The sequence below is a fragment of the Microcaecilia unicolor genome, chromosome 3, assembly GCF_901765095.1.
Source record: "Microcaecilia unicolor chromosome 3, aMicUni1.1, whole genome shotgun sequence".
In the NCBI taxonomy this organism is placed as follows: domain Eukaryota; kingdom Metazoa; phylum Chordata; class Amphibia; order Gymnophiona; family Siphonopidae; genus Microcaecilia; species Microcaecilia unicolor.
Genome location: NC_044033.1, coordinates 302,977,522 through 303,001,912, shown reverse-complemented (window position 1 = coordinate 303,001,912; position 24,391 = coordinate 302,977,522). Strand labels below are relative to the sequence as shown.

The window sequence follows — 24,391 nt, the reverse complement described above, 5'->3', positions numbered from 1 at the left end:
TTGTGGATTTTTCACGTCCATTTAGTAGCGGTTTATGGACTTGTCCTTTAGGAAACTGTCTAACCCCTTTTTAAACTCTGCCAAGCTAACCGCCGTCACCATGTTCTCCGGCAACGAATTCCAGAGTTTAATTACGCGTTGGGTGAAGAAAAAGTTTCTCCGATTTGTTTTAAATTTACTACACTGTAGTTTCATCGCATGCCCCCTAGTCCTAGTATTTTTCGAAAGCGTGGACACTTCACACCCACCTGTTCCACTCCACTCATTATTTTATATACCTCTATCGTGTCTCCCCCTCACCAGTCTCTTCTCCAAGCTGAAAAGCCCTAGCCTCCTTACTCTTTCTTCATAGGGAAGTCATCCCATCCCCGCTATCATTTTAGTCGCCCTTCGCTGCACCTTTTCCAATTCCACTATATCTTTCTTGAGATGCGGCGACCAGTATTGAACACAATACTCAAGGTGCGGTCGCACCATGGAGCGATGTAATGGCATTATAACATCCTCACACCTGTTTTCCATACCTTTCCTAATAATACCCAGCATTCTATTTGCTTTCCGAGCCGCAGCAGCACACTGAGCAGAAGGTTTCGGTGTATTATCGACGATGACACCCAGATCCCTTTCTTGGTCTGTAACTCCTAACGTGGAACCTTGCATGACGTAACATATGCATATGTATGTACACGTGTATGTTTTCTTAAACAATGACGTGGCAAAAGAAAAGACCCCCATAATGTCCACTGGCTAACAGCGGAGTGACCTCGACTCCTCTAGATATCCCTTGAGCTGCAGAACCCCAAATCCTCTTCATCCACCTCAGCTCAACTGGGCCCAGGAGCTACCTCACCAGCCAAGCCTAACACAAAGAATGTACTACCTCAATCTTCTGGAGACAGTACCGATAGACTGCAGCTGCACGGTGCCTTTTAAGTCTGAGCTGACAAAGACCAATGAGCTGTGTCCCATCTACTGCCTAATGGAACATAACCCATATGTTCTGGTCTAGATACGACATAAAATAAGTAGAAGCACAGACAAATGTAGGCCAATAAAGACCATATGGCCTATCCTAGAAGAAAAGACTAAACTGTTTAAGGTAGACCTGGGGAAAGCCACTACTTATTCCCGATGGAGTCTTGCTATTTTTTGGGATCCTGCAAGGCACTTGTGACCTAGATGGACCACTGCTGATAAATGGATGCTATGCTAGAAGTACATTTGGTGTGACCCATTATGGCAATTCTTATGTTGAGGAAAGGAATGCTGTGCAAATTCTCATTTTGCAGAGTTCCCTCAGGAGCTCTCACATATTTAACATCCTCCCTGTTGGAAAATCAAATGCCTGACTGAGGTGCCCCTCAGTTTTAGTTTGTTGTTACTCCATCTTCCTGCTTACTTTACCACCTTTCTCAGGGGCAGCTAAGCCTGCAAAAAATACCTACAAAAGGTACATAGCTTTATGCAATTGAACATAACTTCTGTGCTCCTTTCACCAACTCTTAACTATTAATCAGATAAAGCAGTTGCCTCTTACCGGTATAATTACTGGAGGTGATACCGTGGCAGGAGGTAAAGTGGTGTTAATCCTGGCTGGCCTTGCGGTGCTAAGAGAACATATTGGTAAAGTTGAAGTCTGGCTAGCAACTTCTTTTTCTACTGTGATTTCCTCTGTCTTTTTGTCCTGCTGTGTTGTGCTAGGGGAAAAAAAAAAAAAAAGATAAGTAATGATGTGATTTGAACAACTTATATATCAGTTGATCAGTGTATTGACAAATCCTAAAACTAAGAACTACTGTAAGGGGAACATTCTTCAAGGCAGGACAGATACATTAAGAGTGGCAAGGGGTGTGTTGGGGTAGGGAGGAGACAGATTCCTAGGAAGTAGCAAGGGTGCTGCAGAGCAAGACCAAGATGCACTGACTGAGCTATAAGAAATCAGGTCCAGAATTATATAATTTAAGAACTTTAGAACGACAATGTCAAAAAAAGCAGAAAGATTCCTAAAGTGATTCTCTTTAATATACCATTACCTTAGCATAGGCACCTCAGCCACACCTATGGCCAGCTGCTGGATAGGACTTTGCAGTTCTTCCTGAGCAGGAGCCAAGCAACCAGCAGGCAACTCTCTGTTCTCCTGAAATAGACGAGGTACATCAATATGCAGAAATGCACCACAGACATTTCTAAGTACTCCTAACACCTTATCCATCCTATTACCCAAAATCTCAATTTCAAAGCTGCTGCGATTAATTTCATGGTCACTTATCACATTTAGGCTGATCCACTGCTGTTCTGCCATCTTTAAAGCTCAAGAGCAAACTTTTTGAAGCTGCAAGAGCTTGTGTGCAGCTATGACAACAACATGTATAAGTAAAAAAATTATAGTAATAAAAATATCAAAATAAATATTACAACATATTCAAATTATATGCAAATGGAAGAAAATAAAATTATAAACAATAAATCATAATAGAAACAGAATGTTATTCATATAAAATGTGTAGATAAGGAGAAATTACGACTTACCTGATAATTTTCTTTCCATTAGTTCTTCACACTACTCCAGGACGAGTGGGTAGTTATGTCCATCGACCAGCAGGCGGAGATAGAAAATACAGAACTGAGCACCACTACATAGCTCCCTGCTAACAGCTCAGCTCCTCAGTATCAGTCCACAATGAAGAAGAACGCCCAATCAGGAGCATGGTCAGCAACCAACACATACAGCCCCAAGAAGCATTCGAAGACAAGGCCCCTGGAAAACAGGATACAAAGTCAGTGCATAGAGCCACCAATGAGGGCGTTGAACCACGAAAGGGCTCCTGGAATAGCGTGAAGAACTAATGGAAAGAAAATTATCAGGTAAGTCCTAATTTCTCCTTCCATTACGTTCATTCCCACTGTTCCACAAGTGGGATGTTCAAAAGCTATCCCTACGAGGGTGGGAAGCTGAACCTGCCACACGCAGAATCGATGCCCCAAATGCAGCCGCTGCCTGCGTGGCGCCTGCTATACCATCATGCTTACTGAAGGCAAGCAGAGAAGCCCACGCCTCTGCACTACAAAAATCCATCACAGAAGACAACGAAGCCTCTGCCCAAGACGAAGACACACGCCCAGGACAGTGTGCCTTCCAATCCAAGGAGAATAGCCTCCCAGAATACAGGCCGAGACCACGGCCACCTTCACCCACTGGGCAAAGGAAGTTGGATGCCAAGAGATCCAACTGCTGTTTACCAAACTGCCCAAAAGGTCTATATGAAAGGCGGAAGACATCGAGAATCTTGAAAAAACGCGAGAGCCCTGCGAGAGGGCATATAGCCAACTACATAAAAACCAACAAGCACTCTGGCAAGGACAAAACTGCCCGAAACAGGACCCCCGCCTCAAGCGCCCCAATAGCACCGAGTTCTACGCGAGAACTGTCAGGATCACTAGTGACGGGGCACAAACGGAGAGTGCTACAGCTGTAATGGCTTGACCGACAGCTCCCACTCGCTGGAAGTCGGAGTGTGCCTGCTAAGGTCGGTCGGTCCCCATGTGAGGCACCCCTCAAACAGCTGAAAGGCACAACAGGTGTCTCTGCCCCGGCCAAAAACCAACTGGGCTCCCGAGCCAGCCAACTGCTAGGAGTCCCCCCCTTAGCTAGTAGGCCAGAGCCATAGCAATGTCCGAAAAGGCCCACACCAAAGCATTCCCAACAATGGGGCAAAAGCCTCCAGAGCTTAGCGCACCACTCACAGCTCCAGAAGAAAGAGGCCAATGTGCCTCTACTGGAGGCCAAGAATCTTGTGCCAGGGGATCCCAGCAAAGGGCCCCCAGCCCAAGAAACTGTCCTCTGTAGACCCCACTTCCCAAGGCAGGAACAGGGAAGGCCTCCCTAGGGTCAATGACTGGGGAAGCTGCAACCGCCTCAGCTCTGTCTGACTGCCAGTGGCAAAGAAGCCGGAAACTGTAACCCTCTGCAACCGGAGACCAGTGGCTGAACAGGGCCCTATGAATTGGTCGCATCAGAGTGTAAGGTACCACTTCCGGGGCCGCTGTCACAGAATCGAGGACCTGCACGAAATCCCAGGCTGGAAGATGGGAATGAAGCAGGAGCAAAGAATCCGATGCGGTAACTAAGTGCTGTCCTCTGAGAAACACTCAAGCTCACAGAGAAATCAAAAGAACATCTAAATCAGAAAGGAAAACAAAACAGGAGGCGAATCATTGTTGAAAGGACCTCCACACATGCTTGACAAAAGGAGGCCCGGATTAGCCAGCTGTCCAAGTGCAAGAGGAAACGAAACCTCCGTCTTCGCAGAAAGACTGCTATGCACATGACCTAGGAAAAAGGTCCCCGGGCCCGAGGGGAGGCCAAATGGCCAGGACCGGAACTGAAAAAGAACTGCAGAAGCAGACCGCAGAGGGGAAGGTAAATACGCCTCCCTGGTCTCAAGAGCAGAGAGAACTCTCGCTCTGAACGGACGGGAGCACAGACCTCAGGGACACCATCTGAAAACAGACACTGGTGGACCCCTTGAGATCCAGATTGGATTGCACTGCTCCCGTCTTCCTGGGAACTCCAAAATAGGAGGGGAACCGACCAGACCGCACTTGGCGGGAGAAATGGGAACAATGGCCCGAAGGGCCAGAAGCACCTCAACTGAGCTTCTGCCCTGAGCTGCCAGAGGCCCCTCCCGACAAGGAGACTGAAAGAAGACAGGAGCTACCGGCTGGGAAAACTCCAACTGGAAGCCAACACCCAGAATAACCAACGCCAGAGCTGCAGAAAAGGTACACCACAAGTCCCAAAAGGCCTGAAACAACCCCCTGTAGGCCCGGATGGACCAGCCGGCCTGGCTACATTGGGATTGCCAGGAGACAGCAGCCATGCACTGAGTGCCCTGCCGACTCTCTGCCCCCCGGCAGAAAGATTGCCGGGCCCGAGACAGCCTTCCGGTCAAAGGTCTGTCACGTCTGTGGCCGTGACCACCCTCAGACTTACCCTGTTTCTGGGAGTCAGTGTCTGTGCTGGCTTCTGCTTGTCTCTGTGTCTGTCTCTGTCTTAGTTTCTCTCTGGCTCTGAGTGCTGATTGCCCTACTGAACCTCACCTGTGTGGGCTATGCCTCTTCCAAGATGGCTGCCACCGACTCCTCTATGCCAGTATCCAAGATGGCTCCCGCTGGGCTGACTTCTCTGTGTGTCAAGCCTCTGTTTGGATGCAAGGTGATTGCTGCAGCTGTGCCTCTGGTGTGGAAGGGCTTTATTAATCACTTAGAGACTACAGCCCTTGCCTTTGCATTTCGTCTAAGGGCCCTGGTATGTGGAGTGCTCTGTTCACTGCTACATTGTTTTCTCTGTGTTGTTCCTAGTGTTTGACTAGCTAGCTTACGCACAGTTTGGCTTGTTAGCCTGTGTATACCTTTGCTAGTTCTCTGTGTTTGTTCCTAGTGTTTGACTAGCTAGCTTAGGCACCGCTTGGCTTGTTAGCCTGTGTATAGCTTTGCTAGTTCTCTGTGTTTGTTCCTAGTGTTTGACTAGCTAGCTTAGGCACCGCTTGGCTTGTTAGCCTGTGTGTGGCTTTGCTAGTGCTGTGGTTGTTTCCAGTGTATGACTGGTTAGCTTGGGCACAGCTTTGGTTGTTAGCTGGTGTATAGCTTACTAAGTCTCCTGAGTTTGCTTAGTGTATGTTTCTTGTGTATGACTGGTTTGCCTGGGCATAGCTTTCCTATTAGCTTGGGTACAGTTTACTAGTCATTGTGTTTAAACCTGCCTACTGACGGAACCCGGACATTCCCTGTCTGCCTTGCCTTCGCCTAGGTGCCAGGGGGCACTCCTGGATCCTCATTCCTGCTGTTCCTGCTTGCAAGTTCCAGTTCCGTTTTTTCCTGTAAGCCCTGCCGGCCGCCCGAACCTGAGGGCTCAACCCTCGGGGAAAGGTGGTTAAGCGTAGGTGAAGCCTAGGTCCAGTGTTTCCAGTCCAGCGGGTTCCGGTCCCGTGGGTTCCGCTCCAGTGTGTTCCAGTCCAGCGGGTTTCACTCCTGTATGTTCCAGTCCAGTGGGGCCACTTCAGTGTGTTCCAGTCCAGCGGGCTCCACTCCAGTGCGCACCCGTCCGGTGCGTTCCAGTTCCGTGTATTCCTGTGTAGAACTCCAGTCCGGGGTTCCGGACCAGTCTTGTCTCATCTCTACCTTGAAGGTGATCTTGCCTGCCACTGCCGCTCCACGGTAGTGGCCCAAGGACTCACGAACCCAGTGCTCCCGGGAAAGAAGCCTGACAGTATGCCAAGGTCCTCGAGCACGCGACAGTCTGATGACCACACCTACACAAGGAGCTGTCAAGAAACACGGCCCCTGCTGAGTCCGCAAGGTGAGCAGAGGGACAAGGAGCGTCTTCTGGAAGATGCAGGGTCCCGTTCACCCAGCTCCTGAACCAAATTGCGGAGACCATTCCTAGAGAGAAATGTGCCTCAAAGGGGGAACCCGACCACGCAGGCCTTGGAAGTGGCAACCGCCACCCACGCCTGCAGCCAGAACTGATGCCTCACGGAGAGCATCAAAGACATGCCTGTGGCTGAACCACTAAGAATGACATACACAGTGGTCATCAGACAGGCTAAGCCCGCATCCATCCAGGCAGCCCGGGGACTGCCCTGGGAAAAGGGATTGCTGATACCACTGTGAACAGGCCTGTGCCACCAAAGGGCCAAAAATAGAAGCCTGCAGCTCCAAAACCATCAACTCAAGGTGCACTGCAAAGCCTGTTTCGGCTTCCTATCTAGCACATTCCTCAAGGCAAGGCCGCCAACCACCGAGAGGGAAGTACTGTAGGTGACTGCAGACAGAGCCCAACTTAGGTAAGGGAACATCTCCTCCTCCTGGCACCAGAGAAAAAAAGAACGAGCCACAGTCCTCCCAAACTGTAGGCCCGTGTCAGACACACCACACTGCGGCAAGCAGAACTCGAATGCCCAGGTGAATGGGGGAAACACCCTGAACGGGCCCCTGAGGCCCTTCATAAGGTTAGCCGCCTGACTACCTTCCAGAAACTCCCTAAGGGAGCACAATTGCCTCTGAAATCAGGGGAGCTGCCTCCTAGCAGCCCAATTGCAGCGAAATCCGAGACTAAGTCTCCACGGGACAGCAGTCGCAATCCCCTGGGAACAGGCAGGGAGATCCCCATCCCCTCTCTCTCTCGCCGGAGCTGCCAGGCCCACTGGGAGAAGAGGCTCCTAGCCCCAGTCCAAGGCTTGATGGAGCAGACGAAGGGATGGCCCTGACCCAGGCTCCCCCCGACACAGCTGGCTGCGTGGGGGGCTTCACTTCTGCCGAAAAACAAAATGGCCACCATTCCCGCCTTCTTCTGAGGCGAAGCGCCGAGGTCCTGCATCGAGGACCGGAGTAGACAGAAAAGCGCTGCTGTGACCGAGTGCACCCTGTATGTGCGAGCCCTGAATCAGCTCCTCCACTCAGAAACCGGATTGCACACCATGCAGCAGTCCAAAGATGAACACCGCCCACTGCTCCTAGCAGCCTGATGACGGGCAGGTCACACTCTAAGCGGGGCTGCCATGGATAGGGACTGCCGCTGTGCGGGAAAACATGTGGCACACCGCGCTACCCACCCGCTGTATTTTATTGAATCAGGAGATTAGGCAGTTTCTGTCTTAGGAGGAATCACAGTCTGATTGTATCAACCAAAGACCTCAAGGAACAGTTGTGAGATTTGCACCAGGCTCCCCTGGTTCTCACTCCACTGATCCAATCACCAAAACTGCTCCTCCACTTCCTCCATGCTTTTTTTTTTTTTGTAGCACTGACACACAGTGCTCCCATCGATGTCCCAAAGCCTGAAGCACAGCAAAAAGGACCCACCACCCTGGGTCCACACTACCTGGGGACACAGTCACCCCCCCCCCCTGCTGCAGCAGCACCGGCCTGCCAGACTCACTGTGTTGCCTGCGACTCATCTTCTGAGCAGACTGTTGAGAAAGGCTCTCACATAGAGGAAAAAACAGGGAAAAGGCTTGACAGGGACCCAGCACCACCAGGTATGTCTGCTCAACTGGGAACCAGTTGACCAACTGGACCACGAGCAAGGCCTCATAACCAGAGACAGAGGAAGTCTGTCCATTCACCTGCTGGAGATAGAAGATACTGAAGAGCTGGGCTGCTAGCAGGGAGCTATGTAGTGGTGCTCAGTTCTGTATTTTCTATCTCCACCTGCTGGTTGATGGCTATAACTACCCTACTTGTCCTGGAATAGTGGGAATGAATGTAATGGAAGTATAATTGAACTGTTGGTTTCTAAACAAGTATATAGGTGCTAAGCAATACTGAAAAGTGCAAAACATTAAGGATGTGGTATGGACAGGAATGTTCATACAACAGTATTCTTAAAAAGTGCTGTTGCATAAGACTAGAGAAACATCAATTGTGCACTATGTTTTACAGTGCCAAAGTAGATTGTGTATAAGAAAAAGGGATACACATATGGCAAGTCTGAAATATTAAGTGGGAAAACAAATCAAACTACATTATCAATATACATAAATATTATCCAAAAAGATTAAGTGGTGCAATAATGTACCAACATATCACATATTGTCTCAAACTTGTCCATATCAAATATTTTAAAGCCAAGTGGGCTATGGAAAACAGCTAAAAAAAAATTGCAAATATTTGAAAATCGAATGAAACCAGTTTGAAAACAAAGGAAGGATAGATAAAAATGAAGCTATACTGAAAGGTACCTGTCAGATAAAATGCTGTGAAATACTGTCTAAGCACAAGATGATAGAATCTGTAGAAAAACGCAGCAATATAACAAATAAAGTACATGGTTCTAATTTGCCTGCAAAGGGTTGTGGTCATGTGGTAAGTGACTGAAGAAACCGATGACAAAGTTAAAAGTGGATAGTGAAAAGAATAAAGTCAGGGACTGTACAGTGCTAAAGAGTGAAAAAAATTTTTTTTAAAGTACATTGAGTAAACCGGGATTCATACTGTAGCAACAATAAGTGAAAAAAAAAGCAGCTTCTAACTAAGCAGTGAGAAAAACATTTAAGGTACAGTAAAACTGTCGGTCAGAGAGTCACAGTAAATTGTAAACATGAAAGAAAGTGGAGGGAAATGAGGGACAATCCAATGAATGTGTGCCACTGCCGTATAGAGATGTACACATACATATCGTCAGTGGTGTTGTCAGTAAATGTGCAATTGTCAAAGGTTCAGCTTCCCCAAAAATTCAAAGCTGTATGGGCAGTGCACATTTGGGATGGTGTTTATATGGCATCAAGGAGTCATGCCAAAAGATAAATGCTGAACATGCTCTCTACTTAAGTACAGAGCCAACCAATCCAAAATGCCAGACGTGTAAGATAAATTGCTCTGGTCTCCAACCGTTTATTGAACAGGATCTCCTCTGCCAACCAGAGACCCTGTTCCAATAACTAAAGGTACCACCAGGCCTGAGACCTCCTTTTGCTGAGCCCCTTATATGTCAAACTGCACTCCCAGGTACTGTGAGAGTCAACTTGGTCTTGGTTGAATTGACCACTCAGCACAGATCTTCCAAGAATTGGACTGCTAAATCAGTCACCTGCCAGTTTTCCTGAAGAGACTTTGTTCGATCAACCAATCATCCAAATAGAAGTGAACCAAGATACCTTCCCTTTGCAGGGCCGCCACTATTACTACTATCACCTTGGAGATGGTCCTTGGAGCTGTCATTAATCCAAATGGCATGGCACAAAATTGGAAATGTTGCCATAAAACTGCAAAACAAAGATACCTCTGATGCAACTCTCTTATGGGAATAAGCAGATATGCCTCTGTTAAGTTCAGATAAGTCAACATTTTTTCCTGCTGGACTACCGCGATGACTGACTGCAGTGTTTCCATCTGGAATTTTGGAACCTTGAGCATTCTGTTGAATCTGAGATCCAAGACAGGATCCTTTTTTGGGACTATGAAGTAGATGGAATAGCTCCGAGTGCCATACTCCTCTCATGGCACGGGCACTACAGCTTGGAGCTGCATAAGCTGTTCACGCTTTCCAAAAATACTAGGACTAGGGGGCATGCGATGAAACTACAGTGTAGTAAATTTAAAACAAATCAGAGTTTAAAAAGGGGTTAGACAGTTTCCTAAAGGACAAGTCCATAAACCACTACTAAATGGACTTAGGAAAAATCCACAATTCCAGGAATAACATGCATAGAATGTTTGTACGTTTGGGAAGCTTGCCAGGTGCCCTTGGCCTGGATTGGCCAATGTTGTGGACAGGATGCTGGGGTTGATGGACCCTTGGTCTTTTCCCAGTGTGGCATTACTTATGTACAAAGTCTCTCCAACCACCCCTATCATTCCACAGTAGTGGCAGAGGCTCCATAAAAATGTCCAGCAGAGGACACACAAACACTACAGTGTACCCATCTCTGATAACCTCTAGGACCCAATGTGAGCTTGTCACGCGCACTGCGACTGCTATTTTCATCTCTGCTTATGTGCTGCCAGAGGTGCTGCTCTACTTTGTTTTAAAGGGACTGTGTCAACTGAATCAGAAATGGCTGCGTGTGGGAGATTGCTCTGCCCCCTCTCTGACATCAGCTGGGGCGAGCTCTGAGAGCCTTCGCATGGCGCCTGAGCATGCTGGATTTTTACCTTTAGGAAAGTTATTGTCAGGCTCACTTGCTGACTGCATTTAGATTTGGAAAATCACTTTTTAGCATTTTACATGTTTATTATCAGCTTTAATTATGATGTCCATATTTAAGACAAAGATGAAAACTGTTTTGGTAGTTTTGTTTTAGCTTGTTGAGGAGGGGGGACTGATTATGGTTTAAACCTGAATTTCGATTATTGAACCCCTGCCTATTTTAGTATGCACCCTTACTGGTTGAGTGACTAATAATGAAGATCTCCAGAATGGAGAATACATGGGAAATGATCAAGTGATTGTAGGTAATTGCTCCCAAGGGAGAAGGAAGGAAATAAGGTGGCCTTCCTTCCTGAGAAGAGTAACCTTTGAACAATATCAGAATGAGGAAAGGGAAATCCAGCTTGTACCTTGCTATTTCAATGCAAGATCAACAGGTAATGAAACACTAATTTTGAAGGATCTGATTGAAGATCTTGATATTAGTGTGGCATTGATCACTGAGACATGGGTGGCTGACAACGATAGTCCTTTGCTAGTTAATCTGCGTCTTCCAGGATATAAGATCTTACATAGTCCTAAGCTTTTGAAAAAAAGGGGAGGACTGGGTGTTTATAAAAGTTCATAAATTTAAGATTAATTGAAACTATAATTATACCAGGTTTGGATGTAATGCTATGTAAGCTTTTAGACAATGACTTACAGAGTTCTGTAGGGATTTTTTTTTAGTCTATCGATCACCTGGTTCATGGTCTCAAGTCGAATATCAATTGGTTGAAAGTATTGCAAGCTATTCATCTATTGTCTCAGAATTACTTTTGGTAGGAGATTTGAACTTACAATTAGAAAATAGACAAGATTCATCAGTAAGTACATTTTTAGATGGTTTAGATTTATTGGAATTTCAATACAAAACTGATAATGTTACTCATGAAAGGGGGCATTACCTGGACTTGGTTACTTTGGAGTTCATCTCGTAAACTTTCTCAAGTACATTGGTCAGCTGTTGGGTGGTCTAATCACTATCTGGCCAACTTCACAGTTTATCTATCATATGTTTCAAGATCTATATCTTCAACAATTAAAGATTGACTAATAACCTAAGAAGGAAAATTGAGATCGAAAATTCTGGTCCTATATGAAGAAACATTTAGTTGATTCTTCAGATACATCTACTGATTATGTTGAGACAATGGAATAACTGTAGATAATGCTTTACATCAATTTCCTGTATAAAAATTGAAGAAAAAACCCCCAAGGCAAAAGTGCACCTTGATTTACTAAGAGATTTACAAAGATCATGCAGCGTTTAGAGAGGGCAAGGAGGAAAACTAAAATCCACAGCACAAGACAGATTGGAGAGGTTGAAGATTAAACTATATAAAACAGTGGTTACTGAAGCTAACATTTTTTATCATCAAAGATTAATGAGTAATGACAATAGGAGTCAGAATCTTCACAAATCCAAAGATAAGAACTATGTGTGCAAACAGCTTATCTATAAAATGATTTTGTTATATTTTTAATTTTTTCATATATATAATGATTTGTATAATTATATATTGATTTGGGAGCCCTCGGAAGATACCACTTTAAGGCAACTTCATTGTTTCTTGCCTGGTAGCATAGTCTCTCTTCATTGGGTCGTCCCTTAATTGACTATTTATAAATGCTGTTGCAAACACACTCCACAAAAGTGCTCAAAAATATACGTGCTCTGAATACAAAAATAATTGAAAAACTAAACTTATCTTAAATATCACAACATATCTCTCGCTGTTGGAGTCCACTTAGGCTTCCCCTAAATTGGAGTCAGAAAACATTTAAAATTTTTTGGTCTTTAACAGACTCATCTACAATAACCCAAATTTCTGAGGAATGAATCCTCAATGGAGAAGCTGGTGCATTATTTTTAAAGATAAGATGGAGAAAGTAAGGACTATATGATTAAAATCAGGTTGTAATTGTATTCAGGGGTTTCAAGAAGACCTCATGAACACTGATAACGATATGGCAATGAACCACATATGGTCCAATTGTGATCAACTATCAACTAGTGGTATTAATTCCATATTGAGAAAGTTAAATGGCAAACCTTGTTTATATATAATTGTCAATCTTATCTATTAACTAATATTCCAGCTGAGATAATTGAATGATTGACATCTTTAATAAATAAAATACTTGAAGAGGGTAATTTTCTCTTGGAAATGGGAAAATTATATTGACGCCTATACTAAAATCGAATGATGTTGATCTGTCAGAATCGGCTAGCTTCCATCCGGTAGCAAGTATCTACAGTTAGCATCACAGATGTCTTATTTAGACTTGCATAATATTCTTCACCACTCTCCGTATGGTTTTAGACCAGTACATAGCACGGAAACCTTGTTATCAATCTTTACGAAAGTTAAAAAGTTGAGTCAAAATATCTCCTCTATCCTGTTACAGTTTGATGAATCCGGTGCAGTTGATACAGTGGATCACAGCTTGTTGCTAGACCGGATGAGTGAGTTGGGATATACAGGAACGGTCCTGAAGTGATTTAGAGGTTTCCTTAGTAACAGACAATATAATGGGAAAATGAACGGGAAGTTCTCTAAAAGCTGGAGTCCGGTTTATGGAATTCCTTAGGGTTCACCATTATAACCTGTCTAGTTTAATGTCTTTATGAGCTCATTGGGATACTTTTTGAATTCATCTTCATGTTTTGTTACTTCTTATGTGGACGATGTATTGAAAGGACATTTTCTGGGCTTAAAAAAATTTGTTAAAACTTACCAACTTAAAGACTAAGTTGCTGTTTTTTTTCCTGACCTCTTTATCCAGTGTTCTGCGGAATGTTGTTTTAACTTCAGCAGAAAGTTTATTTTTTGAAAAATCATCTCAAATCTTGGGTTTTATTCTTGACTCCCAACTGATTGTGGAACAAGTTAATAACGTAACCCTAGAACGCATATTGGGGGCCTTTTAGGCCCCCATGCTTACATTTTTGCTATTATCTGCAAAATTACTTTAGTTAGAATTTTGAAACTCAAGGTATTACTCAAGCATGTCATTGTTGATAATATCCAGTTGTTCATATAATTTTTTTTCATAGGCATTATGGTGTAACAATGCTTGTTTGGTGAAAACTACATCTGTACGAATTGGGGGCCTTTTAGGCCCCCGCTGTTTTTATCATGTTCTCAGAAGTGTTTGTGTCTCAAGTTACTTTATTTGTACTCAGTAATGCTGGTGGAGGGGCCAGGGTGTGGATAATAACATGTGAGGATGTCATGTGATTTTTGGAGGGAGTGATAAGGCCATGACATCACCTCAGGTCCTCTGAACACTGAGGACAGTATACACTGTGAGCTAATTGCTGAAGGACCTGTGATAAGATAAGCTGTTGAGAGGAAATCTGTTTCATTTTCTAACATCTAGTCAGCAATGGCACAGTCTTCCTCCAAGTGTCTGACTGACCAAGAGATTGAAGCGATTATGTTTCAAAGCGATGATGAAAATGAACTATCTTTGTCTGATGAAGAATATCTGCCACCAGCTAATCAAACATCCTCATCCAGTGATTCTTCTGATGATGAAGAAGTGAATCTAGTGGATCCTCAAGAAGTGATAAGTAGAACATCCAAAACGAATGTTTTTTGGGACAGTAATCCTACATTAGTCGGACGTACTCCAATACACAATATTGTGAGACAGGCTCAAGGAGCTGTGGGAAGTCCCAGTTACTTTACCCCTAAAGATGTATTCTGTACTTATTTTTCTGACAATATTGCAGAAGAGGTCCTATTATGTTCAAACCTAGAAGGAAGACGTATCGCTTCAGCAAAAAATAAGTCCTGGAAAAATATCTCAAAAGAGGAACTTTATGCATATATTGGACTTTTCCTGCTGGCAGGGAGTCAAAAATCGTATGATGTCCCAATACGAGAATTATTTCTGGACCCACTTTCTGATCCACACTATAAGGCGACAATGTCAGTGGGCAGATATGAGGAAATTAGAAGGATCATTCGCTTTGATGATAAGCGAACTCGTGCAGCGAGGTTTGAAACAGACAAATTAGCCCCTATCAGTTATATCTGGAACATATTTATCAAAAAATGCACAAAACTTTACAATCCTAGTACTAATGTTACTGTAGATGAGCAACTTGTACCGTTCAGAGGACGCTGCAAATTCATACAATACATGCCCAGCAAGCCAGCCAAGTACGGTATAAAAATCTTCTGGATGTGTGATTCTGCAACTTATTATGGCATAAATGGCGTAATCTACTGTGGCAAAGAGGTTGGTGCACCAGTACAGAAGGATCTGGGGTCTGAAATAGTCAAAACTCTTGCTGTTCCAATATTCAATTCAGGTAGAAACATCACCATGGACAATTATTTCACCAATGTTGAACTAGGCAATTTTCTGCTTGCAAAAGCTATTACACTTGTTGGTACTATAAAGCAAAACAGACGAGAAATTCCAGCAGCACTCAAACACAATCGTCAGCGAGCACTTTATGAGAGTGTCTTTGGATTCAATAACAAAGCGACTTTGGTATCTTACAAGGCAAAGAAGGAGAAATCTGTAATTTTACTCAGTACCATGCATCACGATTGCAGTGTTGACAGCAATAACCAAAAATTGAAACCAGAAATCATCCTGCATTACAATGCAACAAAAGGAGGTGTAGATAAAATGGATGAGATGGTGGGAGAATATTCGTGTAAGAGGCAAACAAAACGATGGCCTGTAGTACTATTTTCAAATATGCTTGATGTAGCAGCCCTAAATTCATTCATTATTTATACAGAAACTCATCCTGAATTTCATGCACAGAGGAAGGACAGGAGACGCTTATTCTTGAAGGACCTTTGTCATGAACTTGTAATACCTCACATGATAGAGCGAAGCGACTTGAAATGCTTGCCAAAGAAAACTAAAGAAGCAATGAAACGGTGTGGCGTACAGTTTCAGATTACTCCAGAGCCAGGAGAAAGAAAACGAAAGCGTTGTTTCATGTGTCCAAGAAACATAGAGAGGAAAACTGAGCGATATTGTTCCACTTGTAAGAAAACTGTTTGCAAAGAACACTCTTCTGAAAAAATAACATGTCAGAATTGTTTGGAAGACTAATATAATAGAAAAGAAAGTTAGAATAAAAATGTAGCTGCAGCTAGTTTGCTATAGATTTCTATGCATTTTTGTGTGTTTTCATGTCTTTGCGTGAAATTTGGGAAAAAAAAGATTTTTTGGTGTTTTCTGTGAAAAATTATAATTAAAATGTTGTCCACTATTCATATTTTATTGAGCAATTTTGAAATAAACTTGTGAAAGTTATTTAAGTGTGTTTTTCTACATTATGTGCATGGGGGCCTAAAAGGCCCCCATGACGTTAATATGTATATTTTTAACGTCATGCGTTCTAGGGTTAAGCAGACGAGTGTTCTACAAACTGAGGCAGTTAAGAGCAAGAAGTTAACATTCTTTCCAGAACAGCTTAGATCACTGGTGCAGGCTATAATTTTATCACAATTGGACGATTGTCGTTCTTTATATGATGGTATTAATCTAAATCTTCAGAAAAGGCTTCAATTGTTACAGAACTGTGCAGCTAGACTGATTTTTTATAAAAAGAAATATGATCATATTACACCATTAAGAGAATTGAATTGGTTGTCTGTCGTAGCAAGAGTGGACTACAAGATGGCTTATTTAGTTTATAAAATTTACTACGGTTGCTGCCCTGTAGATCATATTTCCCTGGTATCCTACCCATCATACACCTGACCTTCCCAGCATAGTTATTCTATGAATTTAATTCTTCCATTGGTAAACAAGATTCACTATAAACATTATGATAATTCCTTTAGATGTTCTCCAGTGAAATTATGGAATTCTAATCCTATAAAGATCTGTGGTATCTTGGATTATTCGTCGTTTAGGAAAGCTTTAAAATCTTTCTTGTTTGATAAATATTTAAAATTATAAGCTTTAATTGTACCTATCTTGCAACCTGTATTGACTCCTTTTGGAAACGTGCAGGATAGAAAAGCTGGAATGGTCCAATGCGACCTGCAGCTACCTTTAATAGAAGCTCCTTAAACATCCTGCTACTGCTACCCGATGGCAAGTCCTTACACCTTCATCGGGTTCCACAGGACTGTCAAACGAAAGTGCCCTTCATCTTGGCCACCTCTGTGGCCTTGCCAAAAGTATTAACTTCTAAAAATATCTAGCCTCTGTGAACTGCTGATTTGCCCTGGGTAGTAGCATATGACCTCTGAGCTTCACCCAGCACTCCTCAGCTTATCCTCTGGCAAACAAGGGACCTTGGATTCTCCTAAACTCTTCACCAACTTATTCAGCTCTCTCCGAACAGCATCTTCCCCATAAGGTGGAGCTTACTGAGCTTTACCTTGGAGGCAACATCTTCTCACCAATCGTGCAACCATAAAAACTTACATGTCCCATGTAAGACAAGGTGTCTCCCAGGACAGCTGAAGCCACTTCTTTCTTACTTACTTTCAGGTCCTCTGACTCAGACACTTCCAAGGGCCAATCTAACACCTGCTCTGCCCACCTGAAGTATCCCCTAACCAAGTTACCTCCACAAACTGCCGCCTGAGTGCTAGGGCTAAGATCACAATGGCCTACTTCAATTAAGTCTTTCATCTGTTGGTCCTGAGGATCCTTCACGGCGGCTGCCCCATCCACTGGAATAGTGGTCTTCTTGGTGATCACTGAAACCAAACTGCCGCCTGAGTGCTAGGGCTAAGATCACAACGGCCTACTTCAATTAAGTCTTTCATCTGTTGGTCCTGAGGATCCTTCACGACGGCTGCCCCATCCACTGGAACAGTGGTCTTCTTGGTGATCACTGAAACCCCTGCGTCCACTTGGGAGTCAGAGATTGTCTTGCCACAGACTGGCTGACCTTGAATCCAGCTTCTAGGGTATTCCTGACCACTCAAAGCATAGGAAAGGATCAGGAGGGGCTGAAGGTTTCCCTGCAAAAGAGGATCTACCCTCCCAGAACCCTCATCCTGACATTCTTCTGAAAGACTTAGGACCTAGACCACCCCAAAAAAAGTAACTCATCTTTAAGGAAAATCCACATGACAGACGAATCCTCCCCCTGGGGCAACTCCCCCCTCCCCCCACCAATCTCCTGTGACCAGTCTTCATGGATACTCAGGGTCTCTCTCAGCTATTCCAAACTCCTCCAGGGAGTCCACTGATTGTCTCCTCCAATTCACCCCCCAATGCAGTATCTGCCTTTTGGGGTCAACCACATTCTCCAACCAGCCAATTTTGGACATTTTGCTGAAAATGTGCAAAAATCAAGTGGTGAATATAGCGATTTTTGAATTAGAAAAACATCTATCTTTTTGTTCTGAAATGGCCATTTCCTAGACAGTTTGTGCTCAGTGCATTTTTCAAAAGTAAAAAAAAAAAGGTCCAAGGGAAAGATGCACAAAAACAAGCCACTGGAACTTATGGGGGGAGGGGGGCAGCATTCTTAGTAGACTGGGAAATGGTTGATTTGCTCTAGGTCCTGAGTGAGATTTTATACAGTTTTGTATTACTCTACAATATGCCCAGTACTTCCAGAGTTTATGTTGCTGTTACTGAGATCGTTTTATGGTGAAATATCTTAGCTTTGAAATACAGCAGTTGTTGGGGGAGAGACCAAGTGGTTCTGTGAATACGAAATACATGTTTGGATTTAAAACTATATGGAAGAAGCATATATATATGTTGAGGGACTATGGAGACAGCTGTAGCTCATTGGGGGGTTGAAGAACAATCCTTTGTACTACCCCCTCTCCTAGCCCTCAAAGTGGCCTGCAGTCCTGTACTGCTGCCCTCACTGTTGGGTGTGGGTCGGGGTGTGGCAAGAAGCAGAACAGTGTTGGGGCAGGGCGATGGCAGGTGCCGAGTTTATCTTTCAAAAAGATGGCAACCCTATGCGTACCATTCACCTAGCTGGCAGGGATCGCCAAACCCCACCAGCTGAAAACATATGCAGGCCACCAAACCCATCAAAATATTGTGGCAGTCAATGATACTGCTTCAAACTGTTGACACCGGCACCACAGGCATATTCAATTCTCAGGTCTGTTCAAGTTCATGCGTGAGAAATGAGTATGACTGGGGTGCTGGTGTCAGTGGATCAGAGCACTACCTTTAACTGCTCTGCTTGTCTAAGCATGGCCTGGTGGGTTGTGGATGTCTTCAGCTGGCAGGGCTTGGGATAATTGCTAGCTAAGGTATTTAATTTTTGAAGGGTTTTATTTTTTTTGGGGGGGGGGGGTGGGGAGGGTTAAGCGAAGATGAGACGCATGTCCATCTATCCTACCCACTGGCCCACCCAAAACCTGCCTTCTGGCTAGGCCACTAGCGTGCGCTAAAGATTAATGCGCACTAAGTGCTAAGAAGCCCATGTTATACCTATGGGCTTCTTAACATTTAGTGCATGCTAAATCCTTTAGTGCACCTTAGTAAAAGGATTTCCTAAATATTTCATTATGAAAAATGATGCAAGGGAAATATAAATATATAATATTCTTAAACAGAATGTATTTTTAACAGTTCATAAAACAGTTAATTTTTTTTCAAAATATTTTGATCTTTATTAATGAAAAATCTGGGACTGATGAGTTGCATGCAGTTTTTCCATACAGGATTGTATAGTAGGCAAATTCATAACCATTCTTGAGTCTATACAGCTTATCATACAAAACAAATATATTTTCAAATTCTGGCATCACTTCAGTAACAGCAACACAAAATCCCTCTACTGCTAGATACTGTGAAGTAACACAAAAACCTGAAAATACTCAGAAGCTATATAGCAAACAGAACATATGGACAGCAGACCTGCAGCATTTCTAGCTGGGACTGATGGCAGCGGGGTAGTCAAGAAGCAGATATGTGGACCAGTTAAGCTTATTTCAAGGACACACCTCCCACCTCTTGGGGACACACTAGTTGAGAACCACTGGTCTAGAAGGATGCTAAAGAAGGGAGTAGGTCAACGAGAATCAAATGCCACAAAATTACTGCAGGCAGTGCTTAAAGTTGCCCAACTGCTCCTGGTCATAAGAGATAGGCAAATTCAGTCCCACTATGACCCCACTGCATTAACCCATTAGTGCCCAATGTTCCCATAATAAAATCACATATGGGAAACATTGGGCACTAATGAGTTAACAGGCTCACAGTTCCAATTTTCTTCAGAAAGAAGCCACCTTGTCAGTTTTAAAAGGCTTCAGTCAACTATGAATTCTTTAAGTGGAACATGCTCTCTTTTTATATAGCATTTTTTGTTGGTGGTGGAAAATAAGGAAGTCCACCAAAGAGAGATTCAGGAACAACTACATAGACAGTCTTACTAAGAAATATGGCACTATAGCTACCCTTTAGGAAGAGAATAACTGCTGTCAAGAATGTTCATGATTAAACATACAGTAATCTGCCTACAGGGGGGGGGGGGCCTCTGTACTGAAGAGAACAAGCCAAGCTTTATTTGTCCATATTGTAATGGTCTGCATATACATGTAATTTCCAAGTTTCATATGATGGTTGCTGCCAGTCATGCTCTAAAAAGCACATTTGCTAATTGAGTTTGTTTCATTAAGGTGTACTTTTGGTATCCCATCAAAAATTGTGCCTTAACTTTACTGACAAAAGTCAACAAAAATGGTTCTCTCATGGGATAGACAGCAATTTCCTGAACATTTCTGCACAGGTGAGCATACAAACCATTCATCAGAATACTGTCTAGCCTCAGGTTTTCTATCAACTGCTGAGAAAAAGTTGTGCTCCTAGTGGTAGGAATGGGAAGAATAGATAGTGGCTCCAGAATAAAGACCACACTATCCACTCGCAAGAGATCCGGCACAGTCCTGCATAGGCTGTCAGTGCTATAATTGGAATAAATTACCTTCTCTTTCCCAATGCCTTTTACAATGTCAGACATTCTGTTCTCCAGCACAGGCTCTCCTGGGGTACTTGCTTGACTTCCAGGTAGAGGGGGGAAATTTGATGCCAACAGGTCAAACTTTGGTGTTGGAGTCTTCACTTCTGCTGAAAGTGGAGGTCGCTGGAAGGTTCAAAAGGGGCAAAGAAAGTTGTAAGAATAGCAAGCCAGATCGAACCCTCAATGTCAACTGATATGAATTACCATGCAGAGAACCTGGGTTTCGTCCCTGGGGAAAAACCCTGCTTGCATGGCTGACCATACCTAGAGATGCTAGAGAAGTAGTGTACACAGGCTCCTGGAAGGGGGGAAACCCCAGTCACTGCACAACAGCAGAACAGTGGCTAGATTTAGGGGCCATGGATTGCAAAGGTTCCAGATGGATTCCTGGTGCATCACCCCTGGACAAGGAGTGTCCCTGCTGCAACTTTACTAAACTAATCTGGGGATGGATATAAAATAGGGGATAAAAATCACATTGATACAAATGAAGATTTACGGGGTCGGGATCTCAGCCTTGATATATGTGATGAAGGTCCAAAAGAACGAGTAGGAAACTGCTGGGTCAAAAATAAAAAACGACCCCCCCCCCCCCAACAAACCCCCCCAAAAGAGTAGTCTGCTTGCCACACTTCTAAACAAGCTACTGGTCTCAAGCATCAAACACCTATTTAAGGCCCGATTACCTAAACTGAAACAGGTATTTCACCATCAATTAACATCTTGGGAATCCAAAACAAAGTTTAGACCATACAAAGGGCCTAGGGGAAACCATTAACAGTCACTGCATACCATTTTAGCATGGAACTACAGAGACAACACTATTTAGTAATTACTCCAACCCCTATGCTACAAATCTCAGGCAGAAAATGAAGATGTGTCCTCTCCAACCTCAGCTTCCTTTCCTCCATGCCCAGGATTTGAAAAATTTTTTTTTGTTTACTTGACAAATTCAGGGCCCCTTTTACCAAGTTGTGGCAAAAGGGGGCCTGACCTGGCATCGGCGCGTGTTTTTCACGTGCGCCCAAGGCACCCTTTTACTGCAACAGGTAAAAGAGGAGTCTCTCTTTCCTGCAGGAAATGGCATTGAGACAAGTAAAGCACTTGTCGCATGGCCATTTCAAGGGGGGAGGCCCTTACTGCCACCCATTGAGTTGGCAGTAACTGCTCTTGCGATAACCGAGCAGCGCGTGGCACTGCCCGATTACCGCCGGGTACACTCCGGTGCTACAAAAATAAATACATTTGTGAAGCACCGGCTATGACGGCACGTAGGGCTGGGAAGTACCGCCGGGATGCTGGCGTTACTTCCTGTTTAGCGAGCAGTAAGCCTGCGTTGCACTGGTTAGTAAAAGGGGCCTTCAGTGAATAAAAATGTATGCTTCAATAAATCCTTATTTATTGGGATTTAATAACAGTCTTTATGAAGAGATTCACCCAAGGCGGTGTACAGCAGGTACAGTTTAACATAAAACTTACACTTCTGTTAACAGCATAACAATAGTAAAAGTGACCAAATATAAATACAAGAGGTAAACTTGAAAATAATAAATTAAAACCTAATAGGACTACCATGAAACAGTACCAAAAATACACATTTAACAGCACTGAAATTCCAACAGAGATATAGATAACAGATATGATACTTTTCTACAATACAGCTGACCATGTAGCCGAGGGGCCAAGTGCAGATATATAGATGGGGACAAGATGGGTGGTACAGAGTCAATTGGGATATATAGATGGGTAGCTAAACTCAAGACAAGTTCTTTGTACAGTTAAACAAGATATAAGGAACTGGTCTAAATTACAGTGTGTGTAGTAAGCTAGTCCAGGTGCAGAGTGGTATATAGTCAGTCACCCTATGTATTAAAGGATTGGAAGAGGAGCCAGGTTTTCACCTGCTTCTTGAAGTAGAGGTAGTCTTGAATTAGATGTTTGCATTATTGTTTTGTGTGTGCATATAAATTGAATTTCACTACAAATATGATGGTCGACCGCCAATTACAAACAGCTGTTTCCTGAATTATCCATGTACAGTAGATAAACAAAGGCTTATTTTTAACCTTATAAAACTTGCGTAAAATTAACTGAAGCAGGCTTAAATCTCTTGTTCTGTAGTAATAAAACATGTAATTCCTCAAGTTTCATGTGAATTAAAGAGTTTTTGTTCCATCCCATAAATGGGATGTTACAATGCGGTGGGTACTTTTTATCATGATGAACTGTCTGGAGACTTGTGGGCTCCAATACAGCTAGCCAAAGAATAGAACTGAAGTGACATGTGCTCAGAGGCTGAGCTCTAAAAGGGAAAAAGTTGGCAATGATAAAGATGCCTCGCGTATCCTGCAACCAACTAATCATGGCATTCATATACTACTATAGCCAACCTTAGACTGAAGTGTCTGCTCAGATGGTCAGGCTCAAACAGGGCACAGAGCTACAGAACTAGCAAAAGACTGCTATGACTGTCCAATCCATTACCTTGTGACCCTGAACACCAGCAAAGTCTTTGCACTGAAGATTAGCTCTGCTGGCATTAAGAACATGAAGCACATGACATGAATAAAGACAGATAAAAGATACTTACTGAGATCCTGTCATCTTCCCGCCGCCGCCTACCTCGGAAAACATTTCTTCTTTAGCATTGAACAGACAAAAAAACATAAATAAATAAAACACAGCAAATCAGGCACTACTTTCTACCTCCAGTAAACCTTTCAACCTTTGGAATTATCAGGGCATCTTCATAAACCTTTAGCTACCTTCCAATTCAGAAAACTGATTCTAGACTTCAAATTGTCTCACTTTAATGAATTTCATAAAAGCAGCATATCAACAAAGTTTTTTTTGGTGTGACTAGCCTGGTGGCTCAGTGGCAGTTCTGCCATGCAAATGGTTTATACTGGGTTTGATTTGCAGCTCAGGTGTTCCAGGAATGCCTTAGAGGCAGTACCATAGGAGCCAGCTCTGTGGGTACTGGAGTGGGGTGCTCAAGCACCCACTGTATTAAGCAAACTCCATTATGTCTAGGGAGGGATAATTTGTGTTGAGTTTAGCAGCCCCAAATATTCTGAAAAGTTGGCTCCTATGGATAGTACTCCTAGCCCTGGTACAGGGGCATAGTCATGCAATTGCAACAGTAGCCATAATTTAGGGATCACAGTTGCAAGATTAAAAAAAAAAAAAAGCTAAGAACTGTCACTGCAGTCAGTGGACTAAACTGGAAGGGGATATAAAAAGGTAAATGTACCCTAGGTGGCTACAAATAGAGGTTCATGGTGGTTCTGACTGAACCAAAAGCAGAACAAACTGCTTGGCTCTCCCAAAAAGATTATTTTGTTTGTGGTTTCAGTACTTGTACAACACCAGAGAGGCAGGAATGGCTCAAAATCTGAGGCATGATGCACACTTACTCACATCTGATAAGAAATTTTTGTCCCATTAGTCCTATCCTTCTCCTATATTCCACAGTCACTGCAGCAGTCCTCTGAAGGGGGCCACAGTTCACAACATCCTTCTGTACTGTCTTTATGCACCCCAAATCTCATTCATGGGTATTGGTGCTATGCAATGGCCAAGGAACTGCCTACCGGTTAGACTAATAGGCTTTCAATCACAGTTCAAAATCCTGATTCTCCCATAAGTTAGCCCAGGTCACAAGAACCCAACTTTTGGGACAGAGATTTGCTTTTGTACCTGCATATAACCGATTGTACAATACCCTGCTATGATATGTTATATAAATATTAACTATATGACTT

General features: G+C 43.5%; 1 protein-coding gene across 2 annotated transcripts in view; it reads right to left on the bottom strand.

Annotated features, from left to right (window-relative positions):
* LARP4 (La ribonucleoprotein domain family member 4) overlaps positions 1 to 24,391 on the bottom strand; it is a 184,458-nt gene that overhangs the window by 11,347 nt on the left and 148,720 nt on the right. Inside the window, exons 12-15 of one of the 2 annotated variants that reach the window (XM_030198258.1) lie at positions 23,218 to 23,266; positions 20,592 to 20,750; positions 2,034 to 2,137; positions 1,538 to 1,697 (exon numbers count right to left, since the gene is read on the bottom strand). In XM_030198258.1, coding sequence (XP_030054118.1) covers positions 1,538 to 1,697; positions 2,034 to 2,137; positions 20,592 to 20,750; positions 23,218 to 23,266 — 472 coding nt within the window. The remainder of the gene's footprint in view (positions 1 to 1,537; positions 1,698 to 2,033; positions 2,138 to 20,591; positions 20,751 to 23,217; positions 23,267 to 24,391) is intronic. The other variant, XM_030198259.1, reaches the window with a different exon arrangement.